We start from the raw sequence: 21,037 nt of genomic DNA on the forward strand, positions 1-21,037 counted from the left end.
TCTCTCCCTCTCTCTCTCTCCCTCCCTCTCTCTCTCTCTCTCTCTCTCTCCCTCCCTCCTTCTCTCCCTCCCTCTCTCTCTCTCTCTCTCCCTCTCTCTCTCTCTCTCTCCCTCTCTCTCTCTCCCTCCCCTCTCTCTCTCTCTCTCTCTCTCTCCCTCCCTCCTTCTCTCCCTCCCTCTCTCTCTCTCTCTCCCTCCCTCTCTCTCTCTCTCTCTCCCTCCCTCCTTCTCTCCCTCCCTCCTTCTCTCCCTCCCTCTCTCTCTCTCTCTCTCTCTCTCCCTCCCTCTCTCTCTCTCCTGCAAACTTTTCCCCACTTTCTACCTGTTAATCTATTCCTTTCTTGGCTGTGATGTGATGCAGCTACTGGTGGTATCTCATAGGGAGTATTATTATGGTTTCCGCCCTTAAACAACCTTGAATTTAGCAGTTTCAGTACAATTAGTTGTTGCCTTGTAAGTAAACAGGAATGTGCTGTGTATCAAGGCCAAAACTCTATATTTGTTAATGTGTGTGCACGTGTAGAAGAAGAAGCATTTTTTGTAAGCAGCTGTAGCTTTCCAGCCTGACCTGTAGGTGTCCATCAGGGCTCGGAGTTAGTGCTTAGCTCCATCTCTTCCCTTTTAAAGTTCAAGCACAACTCATGCATTCATTGCGCATTAAATGGTTATTATTAGCAATATTGTAACACTCATATGTAACATTAATTTCAGTGTTCAGTTAGTAGTACCTTAAAAAAATAAATCCTAACACTTACTAAACTGCTTCATTTTTTACAGAAAATATATAATGGCTTATGCAGGTCTGCATTAAAACAGTCGAGTGCTCAGGACAGTACCAATGCTTCATTAGTTACTTACCTAATTAGTTACTTCTTTCATCTCCCTCTGGGACATCCAAAGGTGTTCAAAGGACATATAGGTGGTCTCACTGCCTGTAATGTCTCCTCAGTGAGCTGTTTAATGAGCATCCCAACCAAAGGCCTAAACTACCTCACCTGGTTCCTTTCAGGGGTCAGAGCTCAGAGAAACCACTTGCTTTGGCTGATTTTACTCATTTATTCACAGGATATACACAGGAAACAGACTCGACATTCATGGCAATATAAAATTAAATATGACACAAATTAGTTGTTACAGCTTACCTGTGCTTGACCTTTAACAATCCACTAAATCTGACAATAACAAAAAATTAAAAGCAATTAAAGAGAAGGTTTGCATAATTTTCTGCCTGTTGTGATCATATACAACTAACTAAAACCACTGCAACACTGGAAGGCATGGTTGACAACAACAACAACAGCATGGCTGGCATTTTTTCCTCTCATGTTTCAAGTAGGTGCTGATCTTTTTGATATAATTATAAAAATTGTGGGGAAAAAATTACAATTTTGATCAGAAACAGTAAAACAAAACATTGTAAAAGTGACAGTAAACTAGGATTTGTTGAGTTTCTTCTAAACTATATGCTGTAAAATAGATGCATATGAAACCGTTTTCAGGAGGAACATTTCCTGACAGGCATTTAAATAGACTAAAAACACAGATTGAACAACATCCCAGCATCAATCAGCGGCTCAGACAGTGACCCCTATAATGATTTCAACAATTTACAACCCAAATAGAAGTATACAGAATTAGACTTTTAAGGGATCTAGAAGCAGTAGATGTGGTTTTTGGTTTGTTTGTGTTCACACTGTTTGTGGACGGAGGCTGGACAGCAGGGTGGGGATGGTGGTTGGGCTGCGAGCGTGGAGATACCAGACGGCAGCTCCTCCAGCCATCATAGTCAGACTCAGCTTCACCAGGCTTCCAGCTAAGGAAGACTCCTGCTCCACCATCTAGAAAACACGGAAGGAGAAAAATGTGTGTGTTTTTATTTTCATCTTGTTTCATGTTAAGGCAAAATAGACTCCTAGAATGTGGAAGACACACTGCTATTCTCAGACCTGTCTGGTTTTTAGGGGCTGGTACATGCGATCGAACTGGGTGAAGATTGCCTGGCGGGCTCCCTCCCACTTCCCTGGGCCCATCAGCCGGTACTGGTAGGCAGAGACGGGCCCCCACAAAACCCTCTTAAACAGCGGGTAGTCTGTGAAGAAGAGCCACAGGAGACTTGGTCGCACTCCGATCTCCCCAGCAATGTCGTCCATGTAGGAAACAAAGTCCACCTGCAGCGGAGTCAGCTTTGACACAATGTAGCTGTTGACAGGACAGGTGAGAAATGGATGTAAGATTTAATAGTGAAATGGATATAGTACAAGTTAATATGAATGAAGGAATAAAGCTTTCCTAGATTGCACTCTGGTAAGTTTGACTGTTTTGATTGATTGTTTCAGGAGTGATAAAGGTTTTGCTGATGATTATTTTGCAAGTTCAAAGCAGTAGAAATCAATATATTTTAAGAACAATACATCCAGTTAGCATGTGTTATGAACCGACAGAAATTAACCTTTTGCATCTTTAAGCAAATTGTTTTTGTTCTGTGTTGGCATAGTGATTGAATTGTTCATGTGCATCTTATAACTTTATCATATCTTATGACATTTGGTTGTGTCTGTTCCTGGTTGGTAGGAATTGAACAACTGAAAAGTAGGATATTTCAATCAGGGTTTGTTTGATGCCATGGAATTAATATGAAACATGGGCATAGCTACTCTGAGGTCACCCATTAGTTTGCAAACTACTCTTTTCAAGTCTCTAGTAGCATATTTGCCTATCGCCATGTCGGTATTTTGAAAAAATTACTCAATGCAGCTTGACAGCAAGCTTAGAAGTTAGCAACCTACCAGTTACAGTTACCGTAAAACATGCCTTTCTATATTGTCTATTTTACTCTAAATAGGACCACAATTTCTAAAATTAAAAACATGCTGTATTGAAAAGTCTTAAGAAACATGATCATAACAAAAGACCTTAAACCTATTACAACAGTATTTGGTAAGGTAAACAAACAAATGAGAAGTACAATAATTTTCTTATAGACTTTTGTACACTGTAACTTATTTTTGCAATAAGAGGAGTCGCCTCTTGCTGGCCATCAGAAAGAATGCAAGTTTGAGGTCCTTCCACATTCTTCTCTTTTCAGATCTGGAGGCTACGTCCATATTTTATATATAGTCTTTGCTTGAGACTAAACCAGATATAAAAAGAGACTAAATATTGAACTTGTTATTGTCATGACAGCTGATGGATTTTATATTTGGTGGCTATCTACATGGTTTGCTGACATGTAAACCTGTTTATGGTGGAAATATATTAACACCCATGTGTTCCACCGTGATAAAACAGAAGAACAGGAAATGTTGAAGTCAGGTTTAAAACATAGAGGAACGTAATGGAATACTTACTGTTTCTCGATGTCCTTTGTGTCATTTTCAACTGCCTTGATCATGGCCTGGATTGAGGGCAGCTTCTTAATTCCTGAGCAGTAAAAGAAAAGAAAAAAACAGGAGACAGAGGTAAATAGACCATCTTGTTCTCTGTAAGTATCTACACTAATAACTGGTTATGCAGACTTACGTTTGAAGACACGTGTGACCCAGCGGGCCTGCATTTCAGCCTGAGGCATAATGGCTCCAAGGGCATGAATAAAGCCCACAACAGCCAGAGTAGGATGCTCCAGGTTCGGGGGAAATACATGCTTGTAGAGACCAACACGGTGCCCAGATTTGTACATAGTGTTGCTTGGCAAGTAGGGGAAATCGTAGTTGTATCCTGTGGCAAAAACAATGGTATCCACCTGGAACAAGGAGGAAAGAAAGAATTAAACCATGATGGAAGTCAATAAAGACGTTTGGGAGGGAAGTTCAAGAAGAGACTGTTTGCTGACCTTTTCCACAATGCTGCCATCTTCAAACTCCACAGTGGAGCCACGGATTTCCTTCACATTTGGCTTGATGACGACTGATCCAGACAGAATTTTTAGCGGCAGGTCATCGTTGATGACTGGGATCTGACTGAAGAGCCTGTGGAGGCAGCGCATAAAGGCAGAGCAGACAGATGTTATTTACTGTTTACTGTTGTACTGCCTTCATACTCCAGCAACAACGTGACAAATCAAGACAGCACCTACCTGTGTTTGGGTTTGAGGGCATACATGGTGTGGTCATACATGGTGTTGAGTTTCTTCTCGCCAAACCAGTTAAAGAAGTTGATGGGCAGCAGCTGGAAGAGGATGTGGACAAAACGCGTGTTGTACTTCATGTCTACTGGCAGCCCGTTGTCAGAAACCTGCCGGATGACCCAGGCTCCACGACGAGTGCTCATATACACCTGCAGAATAGAGAAAAAGATAGAACTCATGAATTATCATCACAAGTGAGCGTGCTGTATTAAAGGACAAATCAGAAAGACTCCTCAACCTGCTCTGCAACTCTGCTGCTCTCCACAGCGATGTCGCCTCCTGAGTTACCAATGCCGATGACCACTACTCTCTTCCCGTACATGTCCTCAGGCCCCTTGTAGTCCCAGCTGTGGAGGTATTTTCCCTCGAATGTCTCAATTCCTGCAACACAGTACAATGATGTTTACATATGTTGTGTTGTTTCTGCAGTCTTTTGCAAAGTGTGAGGAACAAAGCTGTTAATATACCAAGATAGAATGTAAAAATCTGTCTCGTTTTTAATGCAGGATTGAACACCTACCAGGGAAATCTTTGAGTGGCAGGTTAGGGTAGGTGTAGTGACCAGAGCAGCAGATGACTGCATCGAAGACATGCTTCTCCTCCTGTCCGTCTCTATTCTCAGTCACTATTTCCCACTGACCAGTCCGAGTAAAGTCTGGTCTCTGTTTGACACTCTTCACTGAGGTCTAAAATACAACAAGAATATACAGAAGTAGACTATTTTGCAGATATTTATCAAAGCACAGTTTTGAAACCAAATGCCCTGCTATAGCTTTTTTTGTTTTACCTGGAAGCGAATGTGTTGCAGTAGTTTGAAGTGTTCTGCATACATTCTGAAGTATTTCAGGATTTTAGAATGGTGCATGTAGTTGGGGTAATCAGCGGGGATGGGGAAGTCGCTGTAGCACATCATCTCTTTGGAGGTGTTGATTGTGAGAGATCGGTAAATACTGGCCCTGTTGGGCTCCGACACTTCCTGCAGAGAAACAGTTTTAAAGGACAAAAAGAAGACAAATAATCACGTCTGTGGGTGTTTGTCACGTTCACTTTCATATAAATGGTATTGAGCATAAACGTAAAACGGTTGTCAGCACAAAATACCTTGAACTTCCACAGCCCTCCCATGTCATCACTGCTCTCAAAGCAGGTTGGCACCATGCCCTCCTCCAGACAAGCCTTCATGCTGGCCAGACCAGAGGGGCCGGCCCCGATCACTGCTACTCTCTGCACCATGGTGGAGCTGCAACAAGATGAGGGAAAAATTCAGTTTAACTGAGCAACGTCACCAGATTTAAGTGTGCAATTCCAAATGTGCAGCCTTCAGTCCCCCTGGATGCATATTTAGTGGATACATTGTAAGTTGGAACTCATACTGTATTGAAATTAAGTTATAGAAATGCAAAAAGCCGTGGAACTTTATACCAGAACTAGAAAAAACTGTAGCATCTTTGCTCTACCTTTCCTCAACGTATACTAGATTACTGAATTACTGTGAAGTTATTTCTGATTGCACACTGCATAGATGAACAGATGTTTTAACAGCTGTTTACATACTAAGCTCTTGTCTTATCCCTGACTTATCAGCTCTTTATCTCACATTCTGTTAAAACAATCAATCTCACTTCTACAAGCAGAAAAAGAGCAAAGATTATCTTACAGTTAAAAACAAAATGCTGCTGAATCAGGTGCTTCTCAGCTCACAGAAAGAAAATTTCCAGTTCAGTTTTTGATTAACCTTTGATTGTGCAGACTAATGCTTCAGCACTCCTGTGTCTTAACCAAAGTCAGCCTGGACAAAGACAACAGGAAAACGTATGTATTCAGGTGTACATTTGTTGCTGGATAATTGGTTGAGGATGGTACTCAGTTAAATCCTTCTGTATTTGCAGTAGCAGACATGTTGTCCATATGTTGACATGCCCCTGTGCTCTGGCGTATGTCAGGCAAAGAAAAATACACAAAACATTCTGCTGTTGTCAAACATAACATATAGCAGGCGGTTAAAACGTTTATTAGCTAAAGTGGATATGTACTGTAGTATATGTAATTCAGTTATTCCTAGTCAAAAAGAAAACTTTGGATATCTACATTGTCATTCTTTGTAGGACAAATGACATCAGTTTTACCATTTTTGTCTGTAGGGATGAAAGAGTTCCATTTCAGATACCTGCAACGTGAGCTGTGGATATCTGCCATTTGAATCATGATGATTTGTAATTCAAGTTTCAGATATTTAAAGTTTAATTCGGCCTACTCATAATGTTAGTTTAACATATATTTAATTTCCCTCAGTTGGAGATATCTGCATTGTCATTATTTGACATTCTAAATTAAGTTTGAAGAAGTCAGATGTAATTATCTTAAAGTGGAATTCAGCCCAGTCAGTATGGATTTCTTGAAGAGTTAACAGTTACAAGTTTTGACTGGGTGAAAAAACTCTGCAGATCAGAAGCTATGTGGGAAGAAAATCTTACAACCGTAACTGCATATGGCAAGCTGGTGATTAATCAGGTTAGCCCTCTGACATAAATGCATTGCATGTTTTGTTTCCTCTGGGCTGCCGCATCTGATTGATGTTTTTTCTTACTTTTATGCACTTTACAGTTAGAGATGTGACAAATGCATACTGACTTTGACAACTCCCACCCAGCGATTTATCATTCAGTAGGTCTGAAACCCCTTTCAACTAATTATCTAATAACAATTTTACACTTAGTATATTCTGAATATCTATCTGCCTCATGTCTTTGTACACTTTGACTCTGATGAACACACAGTAGTGTTGAATTGTGCTCCAGCCCTCTTTCATCCTCTGATGATCTTACAGTTCTTTGAGGGCACTAAGATTTTAGAATGGCCTACTAAAGTTCTGTGACTGGATTTGTGCAAAATGTAGACATTAACTACAATTAACTGTTCTCCAGCTATTTTACATTTTTTGATAATAAAAGGCTGAAAATCATGTTGCTTTTTTCTGCACACGAACATCCTACGTAACACATCTTTTTTTTTAGATATTAGCAAATCAAAAATTACACAAAAATAGGAGCAATCTGCAATGAAAAACATAATTACAAATGCATCCTCTTACCTTGATCTTTGTGTGCTGATCAGTGAAGTGGCATTAGCATCACCACAGCACAGACTTTTAAACCCAAGGGTATACACTTTTTTTCAGATTCTGCCCAAAAAAGGCAGCTTTAGAGTTGAACTTTGTTTACCCAAATCTGATGGACTAAAGTTCACTAAGTTTCCTTTGAGATCACTCAATGGAGTTGAAGAGTGCTGATAAGTGACTGATTAACAATGATTTACGTCACTCTATGTATCCATGTTAAATTCTATTAAATTTCATTAATGTGGCACCTTTAATACAGAATAGAGCAGTTCGAAGAGCTTCACAGATGATTAAATTCTGGTAATAAGACACAAAAAGTGTAGCAGCAGGTTTTATACATGAGACAGGAGACAGTTTCAGATTTGTTCCCCATTTAATTAAAAATCATTACAATCAAATCATGTGGGAATAAGCCCATTTAATCACAAACTGAAATTCATTGAACAGTGCAATCACGTGACCATACAGACATACTGTATATATACATTAGGATACATTAGAATAAGGTCTATACAGTTGACACACAATATTATTTATAGTTTTCAGCAGGCAAAACAGAGTGTAGAGAACGATACCATGTCTGACTATGTGCAAGAATCGATGTGACAACTGCTGCCAATCTTTGAGAGGCTGAATAAACCAGAAAAATGTGTTTTCTTGACAGTTTCTGAACCTGGGAACAAACTGGTGACATGTAATGTGCAAAATCTATCCAATACACAAATATATAGTGTCTGTACTCACCGTGATAAACAATGTATCTTAGTTTTAAGCTTCGTTTCAATGTACAGCTACACAAGAATCAATCGTAAAAAATCTTTTGGTCACAAAATTCACAATCCAGCATATTTAGATTTGCAACAGAATGGTAATGTATTGAAAAAGCCTGGAACTGCCACCTCACTCACTGGCACTGGGAAGATAACTGGCTATTTATTGCAGAAAGACATCACAGTATGCAAGAAGTCAACGACAGTCAACAAAGGGAACAGTCGGTTACATTGCTTTGGTTGACACCAAATAGCTAGATCTGCTTTAGATCAAATGGCACCAGCCACATGAAGTGATTCACAGCCTAAAATCTCTCAAAAAGTAAAAGCTGCACAGACAGAGAATTTTATTTTTGTTAAAGAAAATGTGAATAGTTTCAAATACAACTAAATATTTGCATATATGATAAGATATAAATCTGGCAGTCCTAAGATGTTTGTCTGTGAAGTTAGCTGCTGTATTCAAGCATCTGCTCTGTGCTGACCAAGTGGTCCAGAAACATAAACCAACACAGCAGCAGAAGTTATGCAAGTGAGGATGAGAATGAACGTTGAATGTGAACCGTGCGAATGAAAGGATGAGGTGCCATAATAAAACATGCACAACATTTCCTTTCCGTGTTTCCTTATTTCTTGTAGCTAAACTGGAAAAAAAACCTTGATTTAAAAAAATAAATAAATCACATGTTCTCTTCAGATTCGGCAGAGCATATATGTGGGTCAGCTAGCACATGTACGGGCACAAAATCACAACTCTTTACACAATCCTGTACATGCTTACACTCCTCAATGACAGTGCTAACATCAGAAACATGTCTAGGTTACAAAACCGTCACCACTGGCGTCAGCTTATTGTTACTGTTGGATCTCAGACTGGCACTCAACCAGCTGGTGAATGGGACAGTTCAAGGATTAAGCATCAAACATGCAAACATGCTGTTTGTGGGGAATAGGAAATGTAAAATCCCACTCATGACAAGGTGAAGTCAGTGGGTCACCATGGGTTAACATAAAGTCAGACGCATTTGCATCCAAACATACATGCTGTAGTAGAAGCACAGGGCTGTGAATAAATCAAATATTTACTGCAGGAAGATGTTTTGCATCTTCACATATTATTGCCTTTGTGAATCTTCAACTGAACATTAGTGCAAAACTTGAGACATTATGAAAATGCATGTCAAAAGATTAAAATCACAAGATATCCAACTGGAATTTGTCATACAGGGCCATGTGATACCACATTAGCTAGCACAGGCCAAATGATGCCATTTTTGTTCTTTTGCAATTGCATAAATGTCTACAAAACTGTACCACATAGACAGCAGATTACAAAACATCCTTCTGATTATTGATCCACGAGCCCAGGCAGAACACCAGATCATTGCATAACAAATTACAGTTTAAACATCTTCATTCACCCAAACTCGTTGCCAACAAACTACTTGCTGCTGTGTCAAAAACGTCTTCTAATTATTATCTATCCTGGTCTATATATTTATAATTATTGCAATTTTGAAAACATGGCGGCGACATTTAAAAAATAGAACGTTAAAATGATCTTTAGGAATGATTTCACAGTGTAAGATTTAAACAAGATGGTAATGAGCAAGATATAAGTGACATTTTCTTGGTCTTAGATTAAACAATGACTATAACTGCTTTGGTTCTTCATTTGTTTGAAATCAGAGCCAAATTAACACATTTCAAGTATTTACACATGCCCAGGTTTTAGGTATATCTCTATTTTATAACTCACATTGACAGATCTGAAGTGTTCAGATTAGTGGTAGATGGACAAAAACAAAAAAATAAATCAATTCTTAGAATAATATTGGCTTGGATGAAAGAAAATCACCATATTTCTGTTCAGTTAAAACCTCAGCTGATCATATCTTCAGGTATTGTGTTAGCTTTGTCAAATAAAAATGCTGTGGGTTTCTTTGACCTCTACCTTTTGCTCTACAAATATTGTTTTTTTTCTGTCTAATTACAAGTGAAAATGACAAAAAAAAACAACAAAAAAAAAAAACAACTCGCGTGTAATACATTTACAATCCCTCATAAATTTACAACACCAAATCTGTGACTCTTTTACTGTTACAACCCCGGCTCGGGGGGGAAGGGAAGCAACATAAACAGTTGTTGATGGTAAAATCAAATTATTTATTACAGAAAAGGTTGAACAGAAATGTGCACGTTACTATACAAACTGAGGCAAAACTAAGGAAGAGGGCTGGTGGGTGCTGCTCAAATCAAAGAACATAGCAAAACACAAAAAGAGTTCTCATAAGGAGAACTTAACACTACCATCGCGGTGAACAAAAGAAAAACGGAACAAAAAGGCTCACTAAATGGGAACTGACAAAACAAAACTTACACAGGAGTCAGCACCCCTAATCCTGGTGAAACCTAGACAAAAGGAACTACCTGTAATGAAATGAGGCTGCATCAGTTTTTGAGTCTAACCCTCGCCCAATTCCTATCACACAGACAATCTTGCCTCCACCACACAGGAACACCGAATGGCACGCTGGAAGTCAGCTGCCTCGTTCAGTTGAACTGACAACTCTTTTAAAGGAGTTGACAGTTTTCGGTTGGTCGGCCTGGGGATCGCCGCACCAATCACTGGACTCCTGGTCGCAGCCACGCCTCTGCTGTCACGGTCCAACCAGGGAGTGGGGATCACACAACCCTATTTGCATAGCCACAACATATAGTTAAAACACACACACAGGGTAGGAGGCGCTGGCAGGGAGTGGGGATCACACAGCCCTATTTGCATAACCACAACATATAGTTAAAACACACACACACACAGGGTAGGAGGCGCTGGCAGGGAGCGGGGATCACACAGCCCTATTTGCATAGCCACAACATATAGTTAAAACACACACACACACACACAGGGTAGGAGGCGCTGGCAGGGAGCGGGGATCACACAGCCCTATATGCATAGCCACAACATATAGTTAAAACACACACACAGGGTAGGAGGCGCTGGCAGGGAGGGGGGATCACACAGCCCTATTTGCATAGCCACAACATATAGTTAAAACACACACACACACAGGGTAGGAGGCGCTGGCAGGGACCGGGGATCACACAGCCCTATACGCATAGCCACAACATATAGTTAAAACACACACACACACAGGGTAGGAGGCGCTGGCAGGGACCGGGGATCACACAGCCCTATATGCATAGCCACAACATATAGTTACAACACACACACAGGGTAGGAGGCGCTGGCAGGGAGGGGGGATCACACAGCCCTATTTGCATAGCCACAACATATAGTTAAAACACACACACACACACAGGGTAGGAGGTGCTGGCAGGGAGCGGGGATCACACAGCCCTATATGCATAGCCACAACATATAGTTAAAACACACACACACACAGGGTAGGAGGTGCTGGCAGGGACCGGGGATCACACAGCCCTATTTGCATAGCCACAACATATAGTTAAAACACACACACACACAGGGTAGGAGGCGCTGGCAGGGAGTGGGGATCACACAGCCCTATTTGCATAACCACAACATATAGTTAAAACACACACACACACAGGGTAGGAGGCGCTGGCAGGGAGTGGGGATCACACAGCCCTATTTGCATAACCACAACATATAGTTAAAACACACACACACACAGGGTAGGAGGCACTGGCAGGGAGTGGGGATCACACAGCCCTATTTGCATAACCACAACATATAGTTAAAACACACACACACACAGGGTAGGAGGCGCTGGCAGGGAGGGGGATCACACAGCCCTATATGCATAGCCACAACATATAGTTAAAACACACACACAGGGTAGGAGGTGCTGGCAGGGAGCGGGGATCACACAGCCCTATATGCATAGCCACAACATATAGTTAAAACACACACACAGGGTAGGAGGCGCTGGCAGGGAGGGGGGATCACACAGCCCTATTTGCATAGCCACAACATATAGTTAAAACACACACACACACAGGGTAGGAGGCGCTGGCAGGGAGGGGGGATCACACAGCCCTATTTGCATAGCCACAACATTTGGTTAAAACACACACACACACACACGGGGTAGGAGGCGCTGGCTGTAACATTTACTATAAAGTCAGGAAAACTTTGTTTTTTTTTTTTAACAAATATTACTTTTTGATAATGTAAATATACAGTATGAACCACTGTAATCCAGTTAATTTAATATGCAGCATTCCTTCCTAATATAGACAAATGTACTGTACACTGTCAGACTTCAGTCTCATTGCATCATCTGAAATGCTAATTTTTTTGTTGAATTGATGACTTTTTTCAACCTCAAACCCACAAAATCATGTCTTCCCTGAATAAACACTTTAAATAAAATAGAAACATGATATGATTCATAAATAATTATCAAAGCATACCTGATATGACAACCTTATATTTGCAAATTCCTCTAAGTAATTTCAGATGACCTGATAACGTGGCTAAGCACCAAATCTACTCAGAGCTGATTGGTTGTCACTCATAGGAGTTGTTTTGGTTGATAATTAATAAAACCGTAGAGTGCCAAAGGGAAAAAAAACATGCTGTTAAATAATGCTGAAGAGCGTTTAGGTGTATATACTTTAAACAGCGTAGTATCTAATCCTATCAGATCAGTCGTAAAGATGATAAAAGTCCTCTGTGCTTTAAGGACACTGACTTCAAGATTGGCCTTTAGAAATCATCCTAAAGAAGCTGAGTAGGTATAAACAGGTGGACAAACTCGCTATTATGAACGTTTCTTGAGGAACTAAATGGTCCCGATAAATATCTACTTAATGCATTTGTTTGAACTACTTAGACAAATATGACTCTGTGAACCCTTTGTTCATGAACAGCTGAGTATTCTGACCAGAAAATTTAATCATAGAACAAATGAGGATACAGATCAGAATTTGGCAGATTTTTCATTTACTTTCATATGATTTTCATTTACTTGTGGCTGTTTGGTTGTGCATCCATTGATCAAAGCGGAAAATTTGCAGTTTAAGTCAAAGCATATTACTTTTCGATAGTAAATTCAAATTAACTGTCAAATATTTGACTCCTTCGTGATGTAAAGTTACTGGCGATGTCTAGACAAATTTGCAAGTCTAAAGTGCATCAGATGGTACTTACTTTTCCTTATCATCAAAAGTAAACTTAGATAATGTTCAACAGTCAAAAAACTGGAAAGAGTTGACATATATTATTGTTTCCTTGAATCAGGCCAGTGAGGTGGCAGAGGTGAGTGAGGTGGCATCAGGAGGTAAACTGATCAAATTTGTTCCCTTCTGGTTTGTTGTGACTAAAATGATGTACGACTTAATATTGGCAGGCTAGTTGCTACCTTAGAATGAGAGCCAGAGATAGACATAAGTGTCAGGTAACAGAAGAAGCAAACTGTGTGTTGACAGAGCTCTCCTCTCTCGTCAAATGATCATTTCTCTCAGATATCAGTCTAAAAGGTGTGCAGGTGCTCTCACGATCAACATATAAACCACTACGTCTCCTCCTACTTCGGTCCTTAAGGTTAAGCTGACTGTCCCAGCAGCCCTTGCAAGGTTTGAGGAGAGAGCCACAGCATCTCCACCAGGTTGTACTGGCAGTAGCCCATCCAGAAGCCAAACACCACGTCAGTCACGTTGTGTCTGCCCAGCAGCACTCGGCTCAGCCCGACCAGACCCGCCCACAGCAGCACCAGGACCCTCAGCGGGGCGGCCAGCACCAGGTGGGCCAGCAGGAAACGCCCACACAGGGCGGCACGGGTGGCATGGCCGGACGGGAAGGAATAGCGATCCACGGAAAAGGTGGCAAACATGTCCATGCGGTTATGTGCTGGCCGACGCCGACGCACCACCGCCTTAACAGCGGTGACCAGGATCAGGTCCAGCAGCAGGCCTGCAGGGGACGAAGGAGGGGATGTGTTCTAAATACAGCAACACAAACTGCATGCAACCAGAATAAAGCAGCTATAAACCATGACATTTTTAGAGGAATAAAGAGGGGATATGCTGTATCAGCGATGAGAGAGGTTACTTTTGTATCCCTGGTACACATATACATCACAACCACAAGAACACTGATGGCATTGTGAGCCTAAAAATAGGTATCTGAGAATGGTGATGGTGTCTGGAAATCATAGGATGCTGTTATATCACTACAGGCTTATGTGTTCTGCGGTATTTATATGAATAACTAACCTGAGCGCATATACAGAGTACAGTTTTCTAACCAGAGAGGGAAAAAATGTGTCTAGCTAAATTATCTGGTTAGCTGTGTACAGGACATAGGGTTTAAAATTCTACACACTGGCAACATCTGGTGGTAGCAACAAGACAGTGACAGACACTGGTGCATGCCGTTAGTCATGTGTTGCTGTTGGTAGGTATTAACAGGCTCTTGTCAAAAGCGTGTGTAATCAATAACTGCTGCAGAACTTTTCCAGAGCAGACACAGGAGCTACTAATAAAGTCAACCATGGCCTCCTCCTTTACAAGTGTCTTTTTGTGACAGTGAAGCAACATGAACACCAGGACCTTTTAGTCCAGCCTTCAATAATGTTATTGTGCTTTTCCTACATGGCAAGTCAAAATGTTAAATCCTCCGAGGATCTGTAACAGCCTAAAGACTGGCAAAGCTGTTTCCCATTTAACCAGGATTTTTGAATCTATAAAGTAGGTGCATCTGTAACAAACAGCCTGTGTTGACAAGCAAAATCAAAGTGTCTGGTTCTACTGGTTCTATTTTTCTATTGTTTTTAAAGAATGTTCCTTTATAATGTCTCATTGTGTTATTGCACAGCCCTGAGGAGCAGTCAGTTTGCATTTTGCTGCACATACTCTATGAGCATGTGACAAATAAAACTAAAATCTTGAACCCTTGAGGCACTCGGACAGGGAAATTGAATGTCCTTGGAAATTAGGAAAAGTGTTTACATTTTTAGTTAATATTTATAGTATAATATGATTCAAAATGGTACGTATCAGAGCTGTAACTCACCTTTAATTGTCAGTTAATCTGTCTACTATTTTCTCGATTAATTAAGCTGTTTGTTCTATAAAACGTCCAAAAATGATGAAAAAATGTCGATCAGTGTTTTCAAAAGTAAGAAGACGATTCATTTAATAGTTGCAGACCTGGGATGTATCAAATATTCTTATCTGTCTGTATTAGAATACATGCTGAATGTGTATTTAAAAAAAACACAATATTTGTGGTTTACATTACAAAAAGTGCAACAAAGGGTTATCCAGTGTGATAAAAGTGAAAGAAATCTCCTTTAAACATCATAGTTGCATAAAAGAATTGCTGAAGAAGTTGCATCTCAGCATGTATTAAGATTTTTTTAGCAACAGATTTATATTCTCTCCAGAGCTACAGTGTTGAAAAATTAATGCAACAGTCAGGTGACACTGAGCCAATCACTGCTGGCAATCAGATCAAAGGATTTCAGCACGATGAATGTGCAACGGTGCATTTTCTTCCTTACTGATAACTAAAAGCTGCAGTTTATAATCAGAAAGCACAAAGACTTCAGGTACAAACATTTCTTACAGCATTGGCAGCATCAAACTGTAGCCTGCCATTTGTCTTTAAAATGGTCTTTTAGATTTGAGGGAAGCGTTTGGCCTTCATCAGAGTATTGTAGCAACAGTGACTTTGTTTTTCCAGGGACTTATTGATGTTAAACTGTGTCTTTCTTAGTACTTCACTGGTTTATATATATTACCTAATTTAGTGCACTCTAATAATAGCCTCCTGGTGATTAATTGTGGTCTAGTTTAAAGCAGAAAGAAACTGTTGAAGACAAGAGGCTGCTGCTTTCTGTCTGACATCATGCATATGGGAGGGCTGACTGGCAAATATTATTTTTACCACTGCAAGATTTTCAGGGGCAAAATAAATTATTTATCTGAAAACTTCAGAGTAAGTATCTAGTGCAGCTGTATCTCTTGAAAACAGCAAGAGGAAACTAGGGACGGTCCTATTCAACAATCTATGCCTCTTAAAATTAAGTTTTTGTTGGATAAATCATAGTAGTAAGACAAAAAAAAAAAGGATTAATTCAGTTTTTGACAACTGATCCCTGAAAAATGGGTCATAAATTAGTGAAACTTGTTCTTCACACTTTGCCAAAGGCCAATTAGATGTCATGAAATGGCTTGTTTTGTGCAAATCCTAGAACATCCAGTTTAAAACAACATAAACCAGTTTTTATTCAATCATTTTAACTACTGTTGTTTATTTATTTTGCAATATAATAGTTTTATAATATATAAATGATTTCAGCACTGGGCAATGTTACTGTGTCACTGCAGTTACCAGACACTGTAAGAAAAACAATAAGACAGACTAAAAAAAGTTTGCATCAAGTAAGATGCATAATAAAATATACTCAGAAAAAAGTGACATAATGGGCTGATATCTCTGAGCAAACAATAGACCTCTATAAACATATCTGGTTACAAACTGTGACCTTGCGCCACACATTTATATTGCATGTTTAAGAGCTGCTATTCATGAATTAATCTACAGTCCAAAGACCAGCCTTTGCTACATCTCTTCTTACATTGCAAAATGCTCTTATCTGCACTTGCTGCACCTTGTGTTTCAAAGGATTTCATACTCTGGCCCACCCCTTTAGTGTAGAGCTCATTACTCTCATGCTGTCAGGTAATTTTCCAATTAATCAATTAACTGTTTGGTCTATAAAAAGTCACAAAAAGGTGAAAAATGTCAATCAGTGTATCCCAAAGCTCAAGCTAACATCCTCAAATGTCTCGTTTTTGCCCCAAAAACAAATATATATTTGGTTGCTTTCATAGAGGAGTGAAAAAAAACAGAAAATACTCAAATTTTAAAAGCTGGAGTCAGAGAATGTGGACTTTTTTCTGAAAAACAGAGTCAGTCTGATTTTGAAAATATCTAGCAATTACTTTAACAGTTGACAACTAATCAATTAGCATTGTAGCCCTATTTCACCGTCATATAATTCCTTCATGTAGCTTCACAAAGCATGAGTCAGACTCCTTCTGAGGGCACAGAGAAGTCTCAGCACAAGACCTCAGATCATTCCACACAGCTATCCAATTCGCAACATTTCACAGTTCGGAGCATTCACTGGTTTTCTCTGCTCGCCTGTAACCTGACACTGTGTTTTTATATTTTATAGAATGCTGAAGATGTGCAACAATGTATACAGTAGACTAAGACCAAGAAATGAAAAGGTCACCCCTTCTGAGTTTGCAACCAGAGATGCCAGAATGAAAACAGATGACATCTCCACATGAGCCCCAGCCAGCAGAGGAAAATGTATCAGAAAACTGCTAGTGATGTTATGGTAGGTGGGTTGTGCTCTATAGGGGATATGAGCTGTAATAAAGGAGCTGTGCAAAATAAATCAGGACCTGGAAGAAGCAGGGGGGTGTACCACCAAGTACTGCTGCAACTCAGCCCATCTCTGTGGTGCACAGATATTGATAAAGGTTTCTATGTGTCTGCATACTATTTTAGAGTGACAACATATGAAGGAGGTGATTTTGAAAACAGATGGCGATCACTTGAATAGCTGACATCAATTAACTGTTGCAGCTCTACTTTACTGTCATGTAATTCCTTTGCGTTTCTTCACAAAGCACAACAACGTGTACAGTAGGTAAAATTTAAAAATTAAGAGAGGAGACTGCAATCAGAGATGGAACAAGGCCAGAATCGGACACCTCCATGTGAGATGCCAGCACTGACGGAATAGAAAGTATCATAAAATTAACAGTGATGTTAAGATAGGTGGGTTAAGGCTTTTATAGGTGAAATGAGCTGTGAAAAAGGAGCTGTTAGCATGGAAGCTCAGGAGGGCTGTGATACTATCTAATGCTGCAAAACAACCCATGTCCATGGTACCTAGAGACCTCTCTGCATAGCTGTTGACAAAGGTTTCTGTGTCTGCATGCCATTTTAGAGCAACAAACAGAGTGATAACACACGGATGTTAAAAACGGGCAGTCATTACTTTAACAGCTCTTGTTGCAGCTCTGTTTCTCTTTCCTATATTTCCTTTGTGTGGCTTTAGAAAGTGTCAGTCACAGAGACTCCCTCTAATGGCACAGTGAAGTCTCAGTACAAGATTATTCTACATTTCATACAGTTATCCATTCTGCACTGTTTCAGAGTTACAGGCATTCACCTGTTTCCTTAGCTGGCTGACACATATGTGGAAAACACAATGCAGGACACATGGTGCGACATGTACAGTAGGTTAAAACCAAGAAATGAGGAGAATGGGGAACTTAATTTAGTGATGGAACAAGGCCAGAATGAAGAAGAGAAGACATCTCCACATGAGATTCCAGTACTGATGGGAGGAAAACGTGCTAGGAATTGACACAAGTATGGGAAAATATAATGCAGGGCATGTGGAGAAACATGTAGAGTAGGTTAAAACCAAGAAATACAGAGGAGAGATGGCAATCAGAGATGCCAGAATGAAGAACAGCTGGTATCTCGTGCACTGATGGGGTAAAATGTGTCAGAAAATGAACCTGTGATGTTATGTTAGCTGGGTAAAGTCTTCTGCAGCTGAGGTAAGCTGTGATGAAGCAGCTGTGCATGTTAAATCAGGAGCTGGGGGGGCCATGCCACCAAGTAACACTGCATAGTACCTAGAGACCTGTGTGCATAGCTATTGATAGAGCTTTCTGTGTCTGTGTGCCATTAACGAAGGAGAAACAGAGTAGCAACCCAGCTATCCAATTTGCACCATTTCAGAGTTAGAAACATTCACCTGTTTCCTCAGCTGTCTGACACAAACATGGAAAAAAAACAATGCACGACATGTGGTGCAACGTGTAGATTAAAACTAATAAATGAAGAGGGAGCGCTGCAGTCAGAGCTGGAAAACATTTCCGTTTGAGATGATAGCACTGACAGGCCACTCAGGAAATTAACAGTAATGGTAATGGAGGTGGGTTTAGTCTTCCATAGCTAAAGTTAGCTCTGATAAATGAGCTCTGCCTGGCAAATCAGGACCGGGGAGTAACAGGGGGTCTGTGACACCAAGTACTGCAGCACCTCTCTTGTACCTGGAGACCTGTCTGCATGGCTGTTGATAAGGTTTGTGTGTGTCTGCATGCCATTTCAGGGGAAGAAACACAGTGACCACACATGGAGTAACGGATTTTGAAAACAGATGGCGACTACTTTAACAGCTCTTGTTGCAGCTCTACTTCACAGTTCTGCATTTCCTTCATGTGGCTTTAGAAAGCGTCAGTCACAGAAACTCCCACTGAAGGCACAGATAAGTCTCTGCACAAGAACTCAGATCATTCTACATTTGCTTTCTAAACTGCACCATTTCTACATTACTAGCATTCACCTGTTTCCTCAGCGCACCTGTAAGCTGGCTGACACAAATATGGAATAGTATAATGCAGGACACATGGAGCAGCACGTAGAGGAGGTTAAAACCCAGAAAGGAAGAGGCTGGACTGAAACTAGAGATGGAACAAGGCCTGGATCAGGCATTCATGTGACAAACCAGCAGAAAAATTAACAGTAATGTCAAGTAATCTTAAGTCTTCTATAGCTAATGAAAGCTTTGATAAAGCAGCTGTGAATAGCAAATTAGGACCTGGGAGGAGATGGGGGGCAGTGCCACCAAGCACTGCTGCATGGTACATAGAGACCTATCTGCATAGCTATTGCTAAAGTTTTCTCTTCGTTTGCACACCATTAAAGAAGAAGAAACAAAGTGACAACATGGTTATCCAATTTGCACTATTTCAGAGTAAGAGCCATTCATCTGTTTCCTCAGCTGGCTGACTCAAACATGGAAAAATATAAAGCAGAACATGTGGAGCAACATGTAGAGTAGGTCATAGCCAAGAAGTGAGGAGACAAGACTGCGATCAGAGATGCTAGAATGAAGAACAGATGACATCTCCTGCGCTAACGGAGAAAAATATGTCAGAATAATACCAGTGATGTTATAGGAAGTGGGTTAAGCGTTCTAGAGCTGAAGTTAGCTTTTATAAAAGAGCATGGGGGGTGTGACAAGTAATACTGCATCTCTGTGGTACCTAGAGATCTATCTGCACAACTATTGACAAAGATTTCTGTTTGTTTGCATGCCATTTAAGAAGAACACAGTGACAACACATGGAGCAACACAAACAGCAGAGTAGTTTTACCCATAATAAGGTTGAGAATGACTTCTTGCCCTGCCGCACTGTCACTCTTGTACAGGCAGTAGGCGGTACCGGACAGCCAGGGGATGCCATGTCCAGATATCTCTATGAGCTTCATCAGAGGGCGCACACTGCCCCAGGACGAGTCCTCGCAGGCGCAAACCCCGAGCCGCTTGGACAGCCACAGGTCGATGGCGAGCAGCGAGCTGAGCGCGACGCGGATGAAGGACGGGTTAAGCCGTATACCGTCCTCCTCCGGCGGCCCCTGACCGCTCGCCGAGCCCGTGGAGGAGCTGGAGCCCCGACGCCGAGTGGGGCTCTCCGAGGCTCGGAGGCGGGCGGTGGTCGGGTCGGAGCCCTGCCGCTGGAGCAGGTGAGGCGGCGAGGAGCGGTTCAGCGGCTTCGTCAGCGACATGAACTCGTAGCGGCCGTTGGAGCTGCCGAGCACCGGGCTCCCGCCGCTTCGACCGGGGTTTTTAGCTTTCGGAGACGGCATTTTTGTCCGTTACTGTACGTTACGACGTTGGCAGCTGTGTTGTCGTGTAGTGTCACCGCAGTGGAGAGTCTTCTGCAGTGCTGTGCCGGTTGTCGCTCCGTTAGTTCATCTGTTGTATGTTTGACAATTCATATCACGTCTGGGAACGCCGAGCTGAATCGCCATCTTTGTTGTTCTGATCGCAAAGCACCCTGGGAAGCCGAGTTTTATTCAGAAATGTACACGTGATATAAATGTTGGAAGCGTTTTTCTGTAAATAAAGCTGCTTGTTGCTATTTCTATCATACTATTATTCATTAAAAATCTATATAAACAGTATTTTTATATATTATCCATACGTTGTC

General features: G+C 41.0%; 2 protein-coding genes across 2 annotated transcripts; both read right to left on the reverse strand.

The window, feature by feature from the left end:
• Positions 1–1,042: 1,042 nt before the first annotated feature.
• On the reverse strand, positions 1,043–7,334 carry LOC111577512 (flavin-containing monooxygenase 5-like). Its single transcript, XM_023283829.3, has 11 exons — positions 7,215–7,334; positions 5,225–5,363; positions 4,911–5,099; positions 4,644–4,809; positions 4,362–4,504; positions 4,073–4,272; positions 3,830–3,965; positions 3,520–3,739; positions 3,348–3,420; positions 1,947–2,199; positions 1,043–1,838 (listed from the first exon to the last, which is right to left on the reverse strand). The coding sequence occupies exons 2-11, from the start codon at positions 5,354–5,356 to the stop codon at positions 1,689–1,691; spliced, it is 1,662 nt and encodes a 553-aa protein (XP_023139597.2). The 5' UTR covers positions 5,357–5,363; positions 7,215–7,334; the 3' UTR covers positions 1,043–1,688.
• Positions 7,335–7,595: 261 nt separating this feature from the next.
• On the reverse strand, positions 7,596–20,869 carry plpp6 (phospholipid phosphatase 6). The gene is made up of 2 exons (XM_023283853.3): positions 20,201–20,869; positions 7,596–13,913 (listed from the first exon to the last, which is right to left on the reverse strand). The coding sequence occupies exons 1-2, from the start codon at positions 20,691–20,693 to the stop codon at positions 13,546–13,548; spliced, it is 861 nt and encodes a 286-aa protein (XP_023139621.1). The 5' UTR covers positions 20,694–20,869; the 3' UTR covers positions 7,596–13,545.
• Positions 20,870–21,037: the final 168 nt, after the last annotated feature.

This window comes from Amphiprion ocellaris, chromosome 2 (genome assembly GCF_022539595.1).
Source record: "Amphiprion ocellaris isolate individual 3 ecotype Okinawa chromosome 2, ASM2253959v1, whole genome shotgun sequence".
NCBI lineage: Eukaryota > Metazoa > Chordata > Actinopteri > Pomacentridae > Amphiprion > Amphiprion ocellaris.